We start from the raw sequence: 17,686 nt of genomic DNA, 5'->3' as shown, positions 1-17,686 counted from the left end.
TTTAGTAATAATCAGAAGTAGACATAATTATCCCAAACCGTCGAACTCTTTACATCTTCCCACTTTGAAAATTAGAAGGCCCATTAAAGACCGGCCCACTAAACAAGGACCAAAAAAAAAAAAGGCAATCCCGCCCAAAATCTGACATTTTCCCGCCGGTTCCTCCCGTCTTCTCCGGTCGCCACAATAAATCTCTCTCTTAAGAAACGCAACTGTGAGAGAGAGAAAGAGAGAGAGGTCGAAAGAGCGAGAGATGGCGACGAATGAAGAGATTAAGAAAGAGTTCAGCCGTAGCGGTTTCGCTCTTGCGGAAGAAGACGAGATTCTCCAGAGATGTAAGCTCGACCCTAATTTCACTTTGCCCAATCTCTTTTATCATTCTCCAAATCACCAAACTTGAGTTATCTAATTCTTCTTCCTGAGCGGCTTTGCAGGTGTTACCCTCTGCATAAACTACAGCCTGAAGCCTTCCGAACTCGTTTCAAGCTGGGAACTTTATCATCTCAATCGGTAAAATTAAGTATATTCGTGAGTTTGTGTTTGTGTTTAAACCTTGATGTAACAGACAAAGTTTTGATTTTTATAAGTTTATTGTATAGCTTGATGATGTTCATTGGTTTTGTGTTAGTGTTTATGAGAGATGGAGTTTAAAAATCATTTCTTTATGTTGTAACAGACAAAGTATTGATCAAACAGTAAAGAACGAGGAGATGGATGGGTTTCTACTGCATCTACAGAACCAGCAGAAAGAATCTATTATGAAAGAGGAGTCTGGTCTGCATATCTACTCAAACAGAGATGTCGACATGTAAGTGTTTCTTTCTTGCATCAACTTTTTAGAAGCTTTAAAGAGTCATACACACTGTTTTGGTCCCAGGCTTTTGGATGGGATTCCTGAAGATACAGAAGACGAGATCGTCACTACCCCTACAAGCAAGTCTCAACGGTTACTCCCGGATCCGTTTGATTCAATAAGCAAATCGAGGGATTACGGTTACTCTACTGGGAAGTCAGTTGGACATGTGACTCCTTTTGGTCAACGAGGCCAAAAGTTTGTGGTGAGATTCAACATAGGTGACGCGGCGGCGCAGGCAGAGAACGGAGATAACAATGATGTGGAAAACAGTGAGGATGATATGATTATTAAGAAAGTTCAGACAAGACGCAGGTGTTCTCTAAAAGTCAATGGCCTTGGCCCTGAACCGGGTTGTAGGTTCATGTATTACAGAACTGAGGACAGGTTTGATTCGCTCGAGAAGCGGATCGTGAGGCATGCAGATGCATTTGCTGCCTCGGGGTTGTATGAGGAGCAGGTTGATCCAGCTGTTGCTTCACAGGTAGCTTTGGTTATTATAATAGATGCTACTTTGGTTTCAAAGAAGTTTAACATTGGGGTATAGAGTTTGCTTACAAGTGCTATTTATTGATTGCTTCAGAGAAGCATTTTTTCTGTTGGAATGATTTGTTGTGATGGAGAGGGGGTCTTGAATGACAAGTCCATTCTATTGCAAAGCAGGTAACTCAAATTATGACTTCACTTCTCTTTGAATGTAATCACATTCTGTTCTGACTGTAAAATAGTTAGTATGAAGGATAATGAATCCTGTTCTTTAGAGTTGCGTAAATGATTTTTAGTTAGATAATGGCATCACATGTGGAGCACTTTAGTCCCGAATATTCTGTGTCTCCTTATCCTAATGGCATCAAACTCTATCACCTGCAGTGCCGAGAGAACTTCAGGACAGCGTGTTCCACTGGACTTGAACAGACTAAATCAATTCTCCATTTTTCCTGGCCAGGTGATAAACAACATTCAGTCTTTTGTTTTTTTTTCCACACAAGACTCTTAATAATCATGTGGAGGTGGTCTGAATTTGATGCAGATTGTTGGCATTGAAGGACAAAATCCTAGTGGACATTATTTCACTGCATCCAAGCTGCTGGATACAGTTCCTTTAACAGTCACTGCTGACATGGATCTACCTCCTGCTAAGAAGCAAAACTTGGATCAGGAGGTCTTAACTCTTGCTGAAGAATCCCGTGAAAAGTCAGAGGTTTCATTTGTAAGTATGCGACTTTTTGAGATGATAGAAATGCAAAATGTTGAAAATTTTGGAAACCACGGTCCTGTATCGGTTAGCTAGGCTGGTAACTGTAAGATTAGAGCTCCTCTAGTTTCTGACTTTGATGTTGCCAGACAAAATTAGTATGTTGTGTTCCTCTTTTTTGGGGGATATTGGAAAGAGTGTAAGCATGTATGATCTGTTCTATATTCTTGACAGATAATTGCGTCCGGACCATTCACTACATTAGATAACTTGCTGTTTGAGCCACTGAGTGAGCTACTAGCCCATGCAAAAAGAAAGCCACCGCAGTTACTTTTGCTGGTGAGTAACTAAGATTCATTCAGACCTTCAATAGACTACTACATATGTGGTGTATGATTGTATCAATGGTGGAACTTACGTTTTTTTTATAAAAAAACTCAGCTCGGACCGTTTGTGGATTCTAACCATCCAGAGATTGAGAAAGGAGCTGTTGATGGCACCTTCAGTGAGATTTTTCAAGTGGAAGTCATCAGGAGGGTACTGATAATAAAACTTAAAGTTATATTCAACACTGACTGACTTTGTAATAAACAAAGATCTTCATGTTTTCTTTTTCTTTTTTGAATTTCACAGGTGCAAGAATATGTGGAATTCATGGGTTCAGAAGTACGAGTGGTTCTGGTTCCATCCCTCCGTGATGCTAACCATGATTTCGTATTCCCACAGGTGCTTTTTTATTTTTATTTTTTCTCTCAAAACTTCTCTTCTCGCTTTTATGCATTTCTCTTCTCTATTTTGCCGTGACAAGTTTCCCCTTGCGTTAACAGCCTCCTTTCGACATTCACATACCTGATCTCGAACATCAGGTACTTGATAATAAATTTTCCATTTCATCACTCAATTCTCTGTTCACAGCCGGATATAACTGACTGCATTCTTTTCCTTCTTTTTTTTTCTCCCATACATACAGATAACCAGTCTATCAAACCCGGGGACCTTTGAGGCAAACAAGGTATTAAAATCATTGTAATAATAATCTTCTGAGTAGCCATATACTCTCAAAGTCCTTAAAATATAAACATTGATTGGAGGATTCTCAGGTGAAGGTAGGCTGCTGCACAGTAGATGTACTGAAGCAACTGAGTGTGGAGGAGATGTCGAGAAACCCATGTGGAGTCCCCACTGATCGCTTGGGCAGACTCGCTAGCCATCTCCTTCGTCAGCGAAGGTATAAGCACTGTAACTCTCTATTCAAACTATATTCTCAGCTGCTACCATATACTAAAAAAAAGTATAATGTAATGAAACAGCTTCTATCCTCTGTATCCACCGCCGGAGAGCCTCCCTTATGATTCCAGACTAGCTCCTCAGGCGCTGCAGATTTCATCAATCCCGGACATTCTCCTACTTCCATCCGACATGAAGTACTTCGTGAAGGTGAGTCAGTATGTTAATATTGTCATCAAATTCAGAAGTTGTGTGATGTGTAAGTTACTGAGTTTTTTTCTTTTCCTGAATGGTGTGAAGGTTTTATCCATTGGGGAAGGGGAAGATGCGGCCAAGTGTGTGTGTGTAAACCCTGGAAGACTTGCGAAAGGAGAAGGTGCAGGTACTTTTGTTGAGCTTACCTACAAGGGCGATCCAGAATCGATGCATGCTTCCGTCATCTCTATTTAAAACAGAAACTGCTTTATGTTTAGGCTAGCTCTGGTATTTCATTTTTTTTTTTTGAACACAGCTCTGGTATTTCATATATAAGAAAAAGCCTCTAGTTCCTCTCATTTTCTATGTTACCATTCTATGCAATTTATTTAAGCGGAAACCGGCTGATTTACAAAACATTGGGGTTTACCAAACAAGACAAAAAAGGTTAACGTATTGAATGACACCCAAAATTTAATATATTTAAATATCAGCGACTCTTTGGGACATTCTTCCTCGAGTGAGTGTATTCCTCGTCTTTTGAAGGCAACCAATGATGTTTTTATTTTACACAGTTGAAAATTTTCTAACATCTCTTTCTTAGATAGTTAGATCAAGTATCTTAAGCAATTTTACCTCCTACAATGGTTATGTGGTGTGATGCTGTTTACTCATCATTTATAGAGATGTAGTATAACAACCCTGTCTACCAAACCCAAATTTTTTTTGCTTTAAAGTTAAAGCCCACTATAGTTAAACATAAAGTTTTCCTTTTTTTCTTCACAAATAGAAAGTCATTTCCTTCCTCATTTTTTTTCTTTTTCTCTATGCGAACGATACAAAGATAAAAAAAAAACACAGATCAAACAGAAAATAAAAATAAAGATCATCAACAATGATCTTACAGTCATCATCGGATACATGCTCACACTCTTATCCTTTATTGCTTGTAATTTCATCATCATGTACAACATGTACTGTTCATTTTCTGTCTTACTGTTGTGCAAGTTTTTTTCTATTTATCATATCAAAATTTTATGAAATGCGATTCGTGAAGAAACAAAATATATTTAGATGATATTTCTCAAAATATATTCGTGTAGAATTTTTTATATTTTTGTTTTATTAGGTCGTCTTACTCCCTATTAGATCTAAGATTCAAAGGACCATAACACTTTTAGGTTAATTTTAATATATATTTTTTTAACAATTTAAAGTTTATATGATCTATATATAATTAGGTTTTTAAAAATTTGAAAACCAATGCAACTGTTTCATTCGGATTTACCATGGAATATAATCATTAAAAGACAATATACCTTGACTAATTCATGTCAAATAGCGAATGTAATTTCTTTAGATTAATATTAAGTAGGTAGGTATGTTCTAGCCAAAATAGATGAATATATGTAAGTTATTATTTTCTCAAAATTTATAGTTTAACTAGTTTCCAGATTTTAAGGTTTTTTACTAATTATTTTCAGGTATGTTTTACCAAATATAGATGAATATATTCTTAAATCATTAATTTGTGTATCTCTTAAAATTATATGTCCACGCGGTTTTTGTTTGAAGCCTAAGAACTAAAAAACATATTCCTAAGCAAACTTGCAAGCAAAAAGGTATTTTTTTTTGCCATCTAATATTAAAGGGACAAAGCCCAAAGGACAAAGCCCAAAACACATTACAAAGATCAAACTAAAAAGCCCAAAATAGAAGGGCAAACTAAAAGAGTCACTTGGGCCTTAAGCCCATTGAACTGAAACCCGTAAAAGACGCATGTTGAAGCCCCACCAATGAGGAACATATGTCACAACATCGCCACTCGAATGTCACGTGCCCTAAGGCTGAATCGCCACCGCACAACACCGGCAAGAGCATCACCGACAACCTGCTAATCGGAGATCCACTAGAACCACACCGGAAACAGGATCCCGTGCAAAGCAACCGCGACATCAATACCTGGAGGTGAAAACTCAGCCACACCGCTTTAGCTTCCATCGCCGAGACGTGTAAAAAATCTCTTCTTCAGAAGGAGTTCCGACCTCCAATTGAACATCGCCATCGAATCAATCGAACCGGAAATCGCTTGGAACAGAACGAAACAAAGAAAAAGAGACCATACAGAATCTGATCCAACATGTAACCAATTCGCCGTCAAACATCAAAGGATGCTGCAAAGCGGATCCAAAAGCCGGCGGTCCAACACCACAGAGGAAAGTGTGGTCCCCGAAGCCAAGAGCCGGCGGTCCAATCCCGTAAAAGAGGCATGGTTCCCAGAGCCAGAAGCCGGTCGTCCACCATATGAAAGATGCGAACAGAACCGGTCATGCGACGCTTTATAAGCCATCGACGCCGGAGAGAAAAACCCGATGAAATATAGATTGAAACAAATCTGAAGGCCGAAGACAAACCGGTGAGGTGGATCGACGACTTTCTCTCTCTGAAAAATAGAGAGAGTGAAGAGAGAGAAATTCGCTTGTTTATTACAATTGCAAACAAAGAATATGCGCAATCACAAATCAATTAATAAATAAAAATAAGTTAACGTCTATACATATCGTCATTTCATTTTTTTTTAACACATACATATCCTCATTTCACATGCTACATTTACACTCGATTCCTGAATTTTAAATCGCATAGCCGATTTTTAATTCTCTCTCTCGAAAACTGAAAAATAAATATAAAAATAAAAATAGGAATAAAAATGTTCTTGGAAACAGAATATATAAGATAAATAATTTGATTATACAATTTCGGATAAATACGTTTTCTCCTTCCTAAGTTGAGAAATGATATTAAATAGCACCGCTGCAAAGAAGAAGCGAGAAAACAAACACGAAAGAATATTTCGAGGAAGAAGAAAATAAAGAAAGATTTTTCCACACGCAAAGGGTTCCTCTTATGGATCATGTCTTCATCTAGTAGAGAGCTCTCGTTATTGATTTGAAGCCCTAATGAGATCAACCGACCATCGTCTAATGGAGGAATCGTCTTCCCCTTCTTCCCACTATTTCTCTATTTTCACGAACTACCCTCTGCTTTCCGCCGTATTAGCTTTCACCATCGCACAGTTCATCAAGTTCTTCACCACCTGGTACGTTTACTACTCATACGTAGTTTCTGAGTGTTGGATAATTCCAAGCTTGTGGAAACTTAACATATTATTAGATGTTTAATATGTTAAGATAAACACAATAAGGAAACCTAGAAATAGGAAAAGGAAGTTTCTATTTAGGTTAGGTTTGTGTTTTCCATATCCCACATGTTAAAGGGAATTGTCTTTCATATAAATATAGGTCTAATGGAGAGGTGTTCCATATGATCTAAGTGAAACATATTGAGAGCTTTAGTTTTGAGTAGTTTCTAAAGCTAATAAGAAAAGTTGTTCTTATAATTCTTTGTGTTTCTAAGAGATTTGAATTGGTATCAGAGCCTCAGGTTGGAGACTCGATCTAAGCTTAAGTTGTAGCTTAAGATCCTGGTGCTTGTGAACAAGAGATCGCGACGGCAAGATGGCTGACGTGACTAGGGCTCCACGCACGAAGGACTTTGGATCTACATCCATCCAATGTCCGATGTTGTCATCGACAAACTACACAGTTTGGTCGATGAGGATGAAGGTTCTACTACGTGTTCATGAAGTGTGGGACACAATCGAACCTGGTTCAGATGATCAAAAGAAGAACGATGTTGCGATAGCTCTTTTGTTTCAATCTGTTCCCGAAACATTGATTCTCCAGGTGGGAGAACAAACCGCATCAAAAGAGATCTGGAACGCCATCAAGTCGCGACACCTAGGAGCTGATCGTGTAAGGGAGGCGAGACTTCAGACGTTGATGGCGGAGTTTGACAGGTTGAAGATGGATGATTCAGATACGGTCGATGACTTCGCGGGGAAGATATCGGGCCTATCATCCAAAGCAACCTCGTTGGGAGAAAACATAGAAGAATCCAAGATGGTCAAGAAGTTCTTGAAGGGTCTTCCAAGACACAAGTATATCCAGATCGTAGCATCACTTGAGCAAGTCCTAGATCTCAACTCGACGGGGTTTGAAGACATAGTAGGAAGGCTTAAGGCGTACGAGGAGCGTGTAGGAGAAGAAACTCAGAAAGAAGACCAAGGGAAGCTGATGTTTTCGAACAATGAAGAGCATAGTCAGAGGGGCTATGAGAATTCCCGTGGTAGAGGAAGAGGACGGAACGGTAGAGGCAGAGGTCGAGGTAGGTCACACAACCAAAACCGTGCGTCACACACCGAAGATAACAACTCGAAGAAGAATCGTTCAAAGCTGATATGTTGGAGATGTGACAAGCCTGGTCACTACGCAACTGTCTGTCCCGAAAAGACAGAGAAGAATCAAGAAACTAACCTAAACGAGACAGAAGAGGCTGATGCACTCTATGTACACGAGGTGGTGTTTTTGAATGAAGATAAGGTGATTCCGAAGAATCTTGATATCGACAAAGGCAATGCAAGTGTCTGGTATTTGGATAATGGAGCGAGCAATCACATGACAGGGAACAAGGAGTTCTTTTCGAGTTTGAATCTCAACACCAAAGGGAAGGTGAAGTTTGGTGATGGATCGTGTGTTGACATTGTAGGAAAGGGTGTGGTTACATTTGTGTGCAAGACTGGAGAGAAGAAGGCACTCAAGGACATATACTACATACCTGATCTGAAGCACAATATATTAAGTCTTGGGCAAGCAACAGAGAACGGATGTGAGGTTAACATGAAAGATGTCTACTTAACGCTCACAGATTCGCATGGAAGGTTGCTAGTTCGTGTGACAAGATCTCCAAACCGTCTCTACAAGACCCCTATGGAGATAAGCTACCCGGAATGTTTACATGTCAGGGACGAAGATGCTACATGGAGGTGGCATGCTCGACAAGGACATATATGCTATGGAGTGATGAACAACATGGTAAGGAAGGAGATGGTCGTAGGAATGCAGAGTGTAACACACGAAGAAGGCGTGTGTGACACATGTCTCGCAGAGAAGCAAACGAGACACTCATTCCCGAGTGTAACACACAAAGAAGGCGTGTGTGACACATGTCTCGCAGGGAAGCAAGCCAGAGACACATTCCTGACTAAGGCCATGATTTGTACATCAAAGCCAGTGAGATTATTGCTTGGAAATTTGTGTGGATGTATCACACCACCAACACCAGCAGATAATCGTGAGGCATTCTATCGGTTCAAAAGATCTCACACCGATAGAGGAGGAGAGGTTGCCTCAGCTATGTTCAATCTAGGTTGCACCGATAGAGGAGGAGAGGTTGCCTCAGATGTGCTCAATCTAGGATGCACCGATAGAGGAGGAGAGATTGCCTCAGATGAGTTCAACCTATCTTGTGAAGAAGATTGGGTTGAAGCTATGGAAGACGAGTTGGAGTCTATCACAAGAAACAAGATATGGGAGCTTGAAGATAGACCGACTGGTTCTGAGAAGAAAGGAGAAGATGATCGAGTTTGTGTGTTACACAAGACGTTGCATGTGTTACGCCAGGCACCCAGAGCATGGAGTGTAAAACTCGATCAGGTTCTCAAGGAGATGAGATTTGAGAAGTGCACGAAGGAACCATCAGTGTACTGCAAGACTCAAGGAGGAGACGTCTTGATCATAGCCATCTACGTTGATGATCTATTTGTGACAGGAACTTCGCTTAAGGTGATTAGGCAATTCAAGGAGGAGATGTCTAAGAAGTTCGAGATGTCAGATCTAGGTAAGCTAACGTACTACCTTGGCATAGAGGTGATTCAAGGAGCAGACGGAATCAGAATAAAGCAAGAGAGGTATGCTCAAGGAATCCTGTGTGACACAAAGATGGAAGTGTGTAACACGACTCACGTAGGAGTGTGCAACACGACTCACGGAGGAGTGTGTGACACAAAGGTGGAAGCGTGTGACACAACGCACGTACCAATGGAGTCAAGGTTCTCAAAGGATGAAGATGAACCAGAGATAAATCAGTTGGGTGTTGAGCAGAAGGCCGACATCCTTCCCAGAGCTCATGTACGCAAGATGGCGGATGTGACCAGAGTTATCATCGCAGTGAGCTTCAGCCACAAGACTCATCGCAACTTAAGTGAAGAGGTCATGAGAAGGTTATACAAGAACTGGGCCGATTCTAAGAAGAAGCGGTACGGAAGCAAGGAGAGCATCCGGTCTAACCTTGAGAAAGATGTGAATTCAATGGGTGGATTCGCACACCATGGTGTGGTGGAGGATGATTACTTGATGATTAAGTTCAAGCAAATGAGGAGCTTAATCGGAGTTCAAGAAATTGATCTCCCTAATTCAAGTTGGAATTAAGGGGGTGAATGTTGGATAATTCCAAGCTTGTGGAAACTTAACATATTATTAGATGTTTAATATGTTAAGATAAACACAATAAGGAAACCTAGAAATAGGAAAAGGAAGTTTCTATTTAGGTTAGGTTTGTGTTTTCCATATCCCACATGTTAAAGGGAATTGTCTTTCATATAAATATAGGTCTAATGGAGAGGTGTTCCATATGATCTAAGTGAAACATATTGAGAGCTTTAGTTTTGAGTAGTTTCTAAAGCTAATAAGAAAAGTTGTTCTTATAATTCTTTGTGTTTCTAAGAGATTTGACTGAGAACGGTTTAGACAAAGACAGAGATTTTACCGACAACTCTGTTTTGTATGTTTTGTCAAAAGGTATAAGGAAAAGAGATGGGATCTGAAACGGCTTGTTGGGTCTGGAGGAATGCCTTCTTCACATTCAGCAACTGTTACAGCTCTTGCTATGGCCGTTGGTTTACAAGAAGGCTTTGGAGGATCTCTTTTCGCTATGGCTTTCATTCTCACTTCCATTGTATGGCTTATTCAGTCACTTTTCTTATCAGTTTTGATTGTTAAGGCTTGAGGAGAGGATTAAATAGTTAGCTGGTTTTGTGTTTTTTTTTTTCTGCGGCAGGTTATGTATGATGCAACTGGTGTAAGATTACATGCTGGACGCCAAGCTGAGGTTTTTTTTTTTTTTTTTTTTTGTTAGAATCTGTTTTTTTTTTTGGCTGATTTGGGTCTGGTTCATTTACAGGTTCTCAATCAGATTGTGTATGAACTTCCTTCAGAGCATCCCCTCGCTGAAAGCAGACCCTTGCGTGAACTTCTAGGTCATACCCCTCCACAGGTAACTCGAATAATCCAAAATTGAGGCAGCTCAGATCAATAGAGATGGCTTTCATGTTAGACCATATCTGTTTTATGTGTCATCAGGTCATTGTGGGTGGGATCCTTGGAACTGCTACAGCAGTTGTTGGCTACTTAGTCAACTTGACAGCCAAGTAGCCTAACGTGCGGCAAGAACTCACCTCTTCTGATCCATCCTGTGTGAAAGCCTCTGGTATGTAGCTGAATCAGCCATGACAAGCAAATAGACTCTGGAAACTGGGTTCATGGACCCATGTTTCTTTCCGGTGCTCAGCTTGTATCATTGACAACATAGTATATATATGTTTGGGTCGTGTAAAGAAAACATGAAAAAAAAGTCATTACACGGATATATGATGTGGTAAAAGAGGAGCTTTTGCCTTGAACTAACAAACGAGTATGATATGTTTAGATTCAGCAGGATCATTACTTTTAAACTCAAATTTATGGAAACCTCTATATCTATAGTGGATCTTTGTTAAATTGCAGAGGAGGGTCAAATCCAAAACATCGCCAAGCAATGGAACCTCTCTTTAAATTATTACTGACATCCCACCCGTAGAAGAGTGTCATATCCTTTTCTCTTTTTTTTCTTGGTTCAAAATTGTCATATTCTGTTTTCCACTATATCTACAGAGTAAGCCTTTAAAGGTAATGCTAATAATCTCTAGTTCTTCTAGGTCATTAAACACATCTCTTAGTTTTTATTAACTTACGTCTCCTCTGCCACTTTGAAGGTGGCATGAGCTATATCTGAAATGATTCCTTTAGTGGCGATATTATAAGGAGGACCTCTTTTCTTGTCGGTACAGCCTCATGAAACAAACAGATAGATTTAATTAACCAAAGACGTCATATGAGAGTGTCTTGATCAGCATATGGAACATACTGTCTTCTCCGACCAGTAAGAGCTCCAAGATCAGCAGTCCGAAGATTCACCATCAAGAATATGTATGGAGGTGTGTGACCTTAAAGAATTCTCCTAGTAAGAAGAGCCATGAAGCGATCAAAAATAACATTTACTCTTCCTAGTGAATTTGTTGGAAAACTGAGATACAAAGAGAGAAACATGTGCTTAATCTTAATAAACCTGGCTATTAGTAACAAACCCGATCCAACTGTAAGCAATTCTAGACTTCAAGACTGAGTTGAGAAGCAATGTTTTGCATTATTGATTATTCTGATCATGGTTCTTCACTGATAGACCATGAATTTTACCCAATTTTAGTCATGGTTTATAAGTGTTTTAATAACTAATTACTATGTTTTGGAGTCTTTTTCGAATATTTACAGGTTCAGGTAAATTATGGAGAAATATGGTAATTTTTGAGTTTTTTGGAGTCTTTTGGAACCTTTTGATGTGCATAACTGCACAGACGCGTCATATGTTTATCTATGGATAGAGATCTTACCACCGTTATATTGATCCCATCTTTTAACACAAGATAGAGCTTTGAATTATTTTTCCAATGCCCCAGGTCTTAGATCAATCAGCATCTTGTAGCAGAAATTATGCATGTTTTACTGAAGAGTGGCCAGTCTGTCTCGCGAAAAGAAGCTGTCGAGGAGATGAAGGAATATCGATCGATGGTGCACCCTTGGCATCGATCGATGGTACACCCTTGGCATCGATCGACGGTGTTTCTAGAATGCAGGCCGAATATATTTTATGATTAATTTAGGTTCAAAAGTTATCACAAATTACCTGAATATCTTTACACGACTAAAAACCCTATTTTACTCTTTTCTAACCCATTGTTGACGGCTAAGCTTCAACTATTCTAAAGAGAGATAGCTTAGGATTGGAAAGAGAGATCTGTACACCTTGAGAGATGGAAGATCGTGAACCACCTTTGTTTCTTTATTCTATTATGTTTTTATTTATCTATTGCAGTATTATTCAGACCATCATAATGTTTCCTATGAATATGTCTGAGTCGTTCTCTTTTTAGATTTAGGATTCTTCAAAGGTTAACTTATGGTTTGCCAAATCTATATTGTTGTTAGGGTGATTTAATTATTTCTTCATCTAGTTGTTCTTATTACTAAGCTTAGGGTTGATAAACCATGAACTTAGATCTTAGGATTGATTGGTGCAAGTGAGAGATTGGAATGTTGCCTGAATAAAACTAGTATGATCTTATTAGTTAGGCACACGAGAGTTGGTCTAGGTGATTAGAGAACACATCAAACCTATTCGCTAAAGCTTGCTAGAAGTAGTGTCGTCAACACTCCATAAGATGCATCGATCGACAGTCAATACCAGACATCGATCGACAATCCATAGGAGACATCGATCGACACTCTCTTAGGAATTGCATACGAGAGTTGACAGATTATAACTTCAGTTTGAGTTCGAGAACAATTAATATTCATAAATCCCTAATAATCTAATAAGTTTACATATTTGTCATGCTGTATTTTCCCAACTCGTTAACAGCCTCAATTCAATCAACTAAACAACTTGTTCACCTAATATTCACTGCATTTACTGCTTACAACTTGCTTGTCTAGCTTTATTTCAAAGGCTATAATTCTATTGTGTAATCTTAAAGTTTATGTGGATTTGATCCCTTAGTAGTACAACTGAACCTTTTATTTGAGAGAATAATTCACTCTTTAGGGTAATTTGAGTGATATATTCACACATGTTAAAAATATATACTACAGTCTAATTATATATGCAGATTATATATTTTTATAATTCAAACCAATAAAAAGGAATTAGTAAAACAATTTTTATATATTAGTAAAACAATTTCTACTAACAAAATTAGCTTTGTGAAATGATTCGAAGTGTTTGTTAAGAGGAAAAAACAAACAAATAAAAACTAACAACATCCAAATGTTTGGCATTGTTGCAGAGTGTCTAGCCCTTTTGGTTGCACAAGTTGTGATCATATCAACAGGTTTCTCGAACTTTGTATACAAGTTAGACTGTCAAAAACTCATTCACCTTTTTTCAGAAAATTGGTCATTTGATGTTCATTGGATCTTTTTCGCTATTCGATCCCTTATCTTTCTTTTTGGTGTTATATATGCTCAATTTCTGTGTTGTATTTACACTATGGCAAACTCTTTGGGTTGTGATGTCTTCCTTTGTTGTAACACCTTCTTCTCTTTTGGAGTTTTAAACTCTTAAAATAATGAAGTAAGGTTTGACCAAAAAATAAAAAAAAAACAAAAAAACTAGCAACTATAAACTTTATAATAGTAGAAAATCTTATTTAAACTTATAAATAAAGCACAATTATTTAATCTTCAAACGCAAACATATTTATACTTCAAATACAATTGTTAAAAGATATAATCACATATATTATATTTTTAAATTTCAATGTAAAACATAAAATCTACAATTTAAGTTGGTGTTTGAAATTGGGCTTTGTATTGTATTTTTCTTATATATATTAAAAAAAAATTATAATGGTTACTGAAAAATATGTTAGAAAAAATCAAATTTTGAATATATGTATATTTTTGAATAAATTTTTGATATAAATCAATATTAAATTATTATTTTGATTTGAATATGTATATCAAGTAACAAAACTCATTACTTTTTAATATAATGTAATGGACTTCCAATTTTTTTTAATAGCATAAGTCTATTATTTTTTTTTCTAACTTACTTCTATCCATGTTTCGTAACAACTTTTTTTTAATTGTTATCTATGTTGCCAAACAAAAGCTTAAAGTGTTTTTGCTTTAATAAGATAAATTTAATTCCGTACAAGACGCGGATTATTACTTAGTATATATTAAATTAAATATATGAGTTAATTATTCATCTAACATGTATTTGCTTATTCAATAGTATTTGAGTATTTATCCGGGGTTGAATTTGTCTTTGGTAAAATTTCTGTTGAAATAATGAAATTTTTAATATTTTGGATATCTATTTGGATTCAGATTCAGGTAAAATTCATAAGCCAAAACACCGTAAAACAAGATCGATATTTATGTTGGATTCTGTTTAATTCGGATTTATTTTCATCGGATCAGTTGGATCTATTAGATTCAGTTTATTTGCTCATCTCTACATTATACCATCACCCATAAATTCGATGGGCTCTGTTTGTATAAATTATTAATAATATTTTTAGAACAGTGTGTCTATAAATTGTTGACAAAAATTTCTTATAACACGCTACCATGTATCACAATCAGTGAACAAAGTTTAAGCATTGCTGTCCAGCATTTTGAAACATTGTTTTTATAGCACTAAACCACACCGAAGAGCAAGTCACGAAACAAAAGGCATGAACGAACTATGGACTAAACGACTGTAACTTCAAACGATTGTCGCATATTACAATAACTACATAAATTTATCTGATAATGTGTTCGTCGTTCCATATCAACTACTTACTAATTTGACAGAACATTAGGAACTAAAAAATTCTTTGGATATACATACATCATGTTTCATTCATAAGATTTCTGAAGTATCCGACCGAATTAATGAGAAATTCAAATTCTGTAAACTACTCATTTGCAAGTAACGTCAACTATTGTTTACTTTTTTTTTGTCCCCCATCTTTTGTATCAAAAATTCATAAAAGCAAAGTTTTGGTATCAAACAAAAAAACCGAATAAAATACAAAATGATGAGCCTTTTGAAAAAAAAAAGAAAATGATGAGCCTAAGACACGTGAGCACACACGTTTAATCGTATCATCTTTTTGTTTTATTTTTTATTCGTTTAATCTTATCATCGACACCTCAAGAGCAGGTCTCTGAAGCATAGCCGCCTCCAAAATCTCTGTGATGGATCTTTACCGGTGGCGAAGCTTTATGTCCCCAACGCCACATGGATGCTTCGTCTAAGTACCACCATATATTTATTCTGCTTCATATCGTGGAAACCAGATGTCAGGATTCTCAATATAGTCACCAGAGCATAAACCTAGAGATCAACGACAGATTTAGGGGGTAGAATATTTGTCGAGACGTCTTCTGTGTATTAAAGATCAATCAATGATTATATAACAATGTTTCTACATATAACTCATTAACTTGTAATACTCTAGCTTCCTCTTTGTATATATACTCACATCTTTTGTTGCAACCATTATCTATTCAACGGAGCTTTATACTTCATACCCAACTATAATGATTCTGATTTGAAGCGGTCAAATAGATTCCTAACAACTCAAATCCTTAAACAAAGTGAAGAAGATTACTCCATCTTGAGAGATGAACCAAGCATTAACCAGTGACACACGAAATCCACTCAATACCTCCAGAATTTGACATCCTCCGAAACAAAAAGAAAATAGCGATAACATAACACTATTGGGATTAGTAGAAATGAATAGTCATGAGCTTTAATCTCTAGAAAATGTTTATAAAAGTATTATCTCATACTTCGAAAGCTTCAATAGAACACAAAGTAAAATATACGAAAATTAGAAAACTAGAAAAACAAACAAAAAAATATATTATAGGTAAAATAAAATAGATAAATATTTAATTTGATTGATTTTAAAAAAAATTAAAGTGAGAAAAAGAAGTTTTCCTTATTCCTCATTTGTTCTGACTACTGTAAGCATTTATTGTTTACGAGCATGTACAAGGGGGGTTTTTAATAAATCCTAAAGTACAAATCCTTCACTATTAACCATATAATTTTAATATTAAACTCATATTGCTTAAGGATCAGTCTTTTCTTAAAGATTTTTTTGCGTGAATCCTTGTTGACGTGGCAGTTGAGTTTTGTCTATCGCGTGAAGGGTTTCCTGTGTTCGTGTCATTTGTAGTGGAGAGGAGAAAAAAAAAGTTTGTTTCTGCGATTGGCGATTCGCTCTCTCCGGATATAATTGATGAATCGACGGGTTGTTACGTTTTTTCTCCTCTGATTCTTTGGATTTACATAGGGTTTTATGTGGTTTTCTTCGCAAATTAGGTTACGGAATTGGAGATTAGGGTTTTCAATCGAACCGGGTTTCATCATGATTTATGTTTCAATCGATTTTGGGTATCTTTCGTTTGTAATAAAGGTTTCAAATCGATAGAAGTATCATTCGATAGGAGTTTAATAGGGTTTTGAATCGGATTAAATTTCGTGAGTCTTGTGTTTAAAAACGATTTGTGTTTTAATTTTTTAACATGTTTAATATTTCAATTTTTTAACATGTTTAATATTTCAATTTTTTAACATGTTTAATAAATAAATATTTCAATTTAACATGTTTTAATTTTTTTAAAAAAAATTAAAAATATTTTCAAATTTATTATTTTTTATTTTTAAAGATTTCTAATGAATAACACCATTAGACATACTTATTTGATTAGAATCCTTAACTATTTAGAAAGAAAAAAATAATAATATAATATACCTAAGGATTCCAATGGTGAGTACACCATTGGAGATGCCCTTAGTTATTAATCCATTCTAACTTTATATCCAGTTTAAATAACTTTTTTCATAAATTAGAAAACTTAACAAAAACAGAAAATGAGAGTTTAAAAGAAGTACCATGCTAACGAATCCAAAAGAAAACAACAAGACGGTCCAGTCCACAAGCAGTAGGGGGGCACTGTGAAGGACCACGTGAGTTTGTCAGACAAACACGGACCCACTCTTGCCCCCAACCCGGACCGGCAAAAACCATCGCTCGCCGCTCCTTCCAAGATCTCTACCCGTACACGTATCACTATCTCTGCGAAACTGCATTCATCTAAATCTTAATCAAAGGTTCTAAAAGTTATCGTTAAAAAGTACAACTGTATCTTTAAAAATTTGCTCTCGGGAATTGCAGTGGAAGTTTTAACTCTTTGCTAAACTCTTTGGTTTTCCCGAGATTCCTCCTAATTGTTCGTGATTATTCCCATTTGCATAAGTATTGCTTTATTTTATTAACACTATACTATACTAGTAGATGATTGTCGAGTCACTTCCTCCCACGTACAGTCGTACACATGATGAATACTATTCTTTACAGCATTGGCAGTCTTTTGACGAACCAGATCTGAGCTTATTATTATAAAAACCCAATTACACTACTCTTCTGGGCTACA

General features: G+C 36.8%; 3 protein-coding genes across 4 annotated transcripts; all 3 read left to right on the top strand.

Moving 5' to 3' along the window:
- The first annotated feature begins 155 nt into the window (after nt 1–155).
- LOC103852416 (DNA polymerase alpha subunit B) lies at nt 156–3,829 on the top strand. The gene is made up of 15 exons (XM_009129320.3): nt 156–335; nt 435–510; nt 677–808; nt 878–1,337; nt 1,437–1,516; nt 1,724–1,799; nt 1,884–2,063; nt 2,283–2,387; nt 2,490–2,585; nt 2,682–2,774; nt 2,876–2,914; nt 3,019–3,060; nt 3,149–3,276; nt 3,359–3,485; nt 3,576–3,829. The coding sequence occupies exons 1-15, from the start codon at nt 254–256 to the stop codon at nt 3,723–3,725; spliced, it is 1,866 nt and encodes a 621-aa protein (XP_009127568.1). The 5' UTR covers nt 156–253; the 3' UTR covers nt 3,726–3,829.
- Nucleotides 3,830–4,138: 309 nt separating this feature from the next.
- On the top strand, nt 4,139–15,737 carry LOC103852414 (uncharacterized membrane protein YuiD). Of its 2 annotated transcripts, none has more exons than XM_033283716.1 (5): nt 4,139–6,570; nt 10,169–10,325; nt 10,428–10,478; nt 10,551–10,643; nt 10,704–15,300. In XM_033283716.1, the coding sequence occupies exons 1-5, from the start codon at nt 6,431–6,433 to the stop codon at nt 10,779–10,781; spliced, it is 519 nt and encodes a 172-aa protein (XP_033139607.1). In that variant the 5' UTR covers nt 4,139–6,430; the 3' UTR covers nt 10,782–15,300. The 2 variants fall into 2 exon arrangements, with proteins under 2 accessions (XP_033139607.1, XP_033139608.1); XM_033283717.1 differs by having other exon boundaries at nt 5,255–6,570; nt 10,730–15,737.
- Nucleotides 6,967–10,036, top strand: LOC117131649. Its single transcript, XM_033283687.1, has 2 exons — nt 6,967–7,444; nt 9,191–10,036. Exons 1-2 carry the CDS (start codon nt 6,989–6,991, stop codon nt 9,797–9,799), a joined length of 1,065 nt encoding a protein of 354 aa, XP_033139578.1. The 5' UTR covers nt 6,967–6,988; the 3' UTR covers nt 9,800–10,036.
- Nucleotides 15,738–17,686: the final 1,949 nt, after the last annotated feature.

This window comes from Brassica rapa, chromosome A02 (genome assembly GCF_000309985.2).
Source record: "Brassica rapa cultivar Chiifu-401-42 chromosome A02, CAAS_Brap_v3.01, whole genome shotgun sequence".
Classification (NCBI taxonomy): Eukaryota; Viridiplantae; Streptophyta; class Magnoliopsida; order Brassicales; family Brassicaceae; genus Brassica; species Brassica rapa.
The sequence above is the reverse complement of the archived record's forward strand: the minus strand, read 5'-3'. Positions and strand labels throughout refer to the sequence as shown.

Excerpts from the sequence above, each read along its gene's own strand:
- LOC103852414 (XM_033283716.1), top strand. The coding sequence starts at position 6,431 with ATGAGATCAACCGACCATCGTCTAATGGAGGAATCGTCTTCCCCTTCT. Across the intron at positions 10,326-10,427 it reads CTTTCATTCTCACTTCCATT|GTTATGTATGATGCAACTGG; the intron begins GTATGGCTTATT and ends TTTCTGCGGCAG. Across the intron at positions 10,479-10,550 it reads ATGCTGGACGCCAAGCTGAG|GTTCTCAATCAGATTGTGTA; the intron begins GTTTTTTTTTTT and ends GTTCATTTACAG.
- LOC117131649 (XM_033283687.1), top strand. The coding sequence starts at position 6,989 with ATGGCTGACGTGACTAGGGCTCCACGCACGAAGGACTTTGGATCTACA. Across the intron at positions 7,445-9,190 it reads AATCCAAGATGGTCAAGAAG|TTCGAGATGTCAGATCTAGG; the intron begins TTCTTGAAGGGT and ends ATGTCTAAGAAG.
- LOC103852416 (XM_009129320.3), top strand. The coding sequence starts at position 254 with ATGGCGACGAATGAAGAGATTAAGAAAGAGTTCAGCCGTAGCGGTTTC. Across the intron at positions 2,064-2,282 it reads AAAAGTCAGAGGTTTCATTT|ATAATTGCGTCCGGACCATT; the intron begins GTAAGTATGCGA and ends TATTCTTGACAG. Across the intron at positions 2,388-2,489 it reads CACCGCAGTTACTTTTGCTG|CTCGGACCGTTTGTGGATTC; the intron begins GTGAGTAACTAA and ends AAAAAAACTCAG.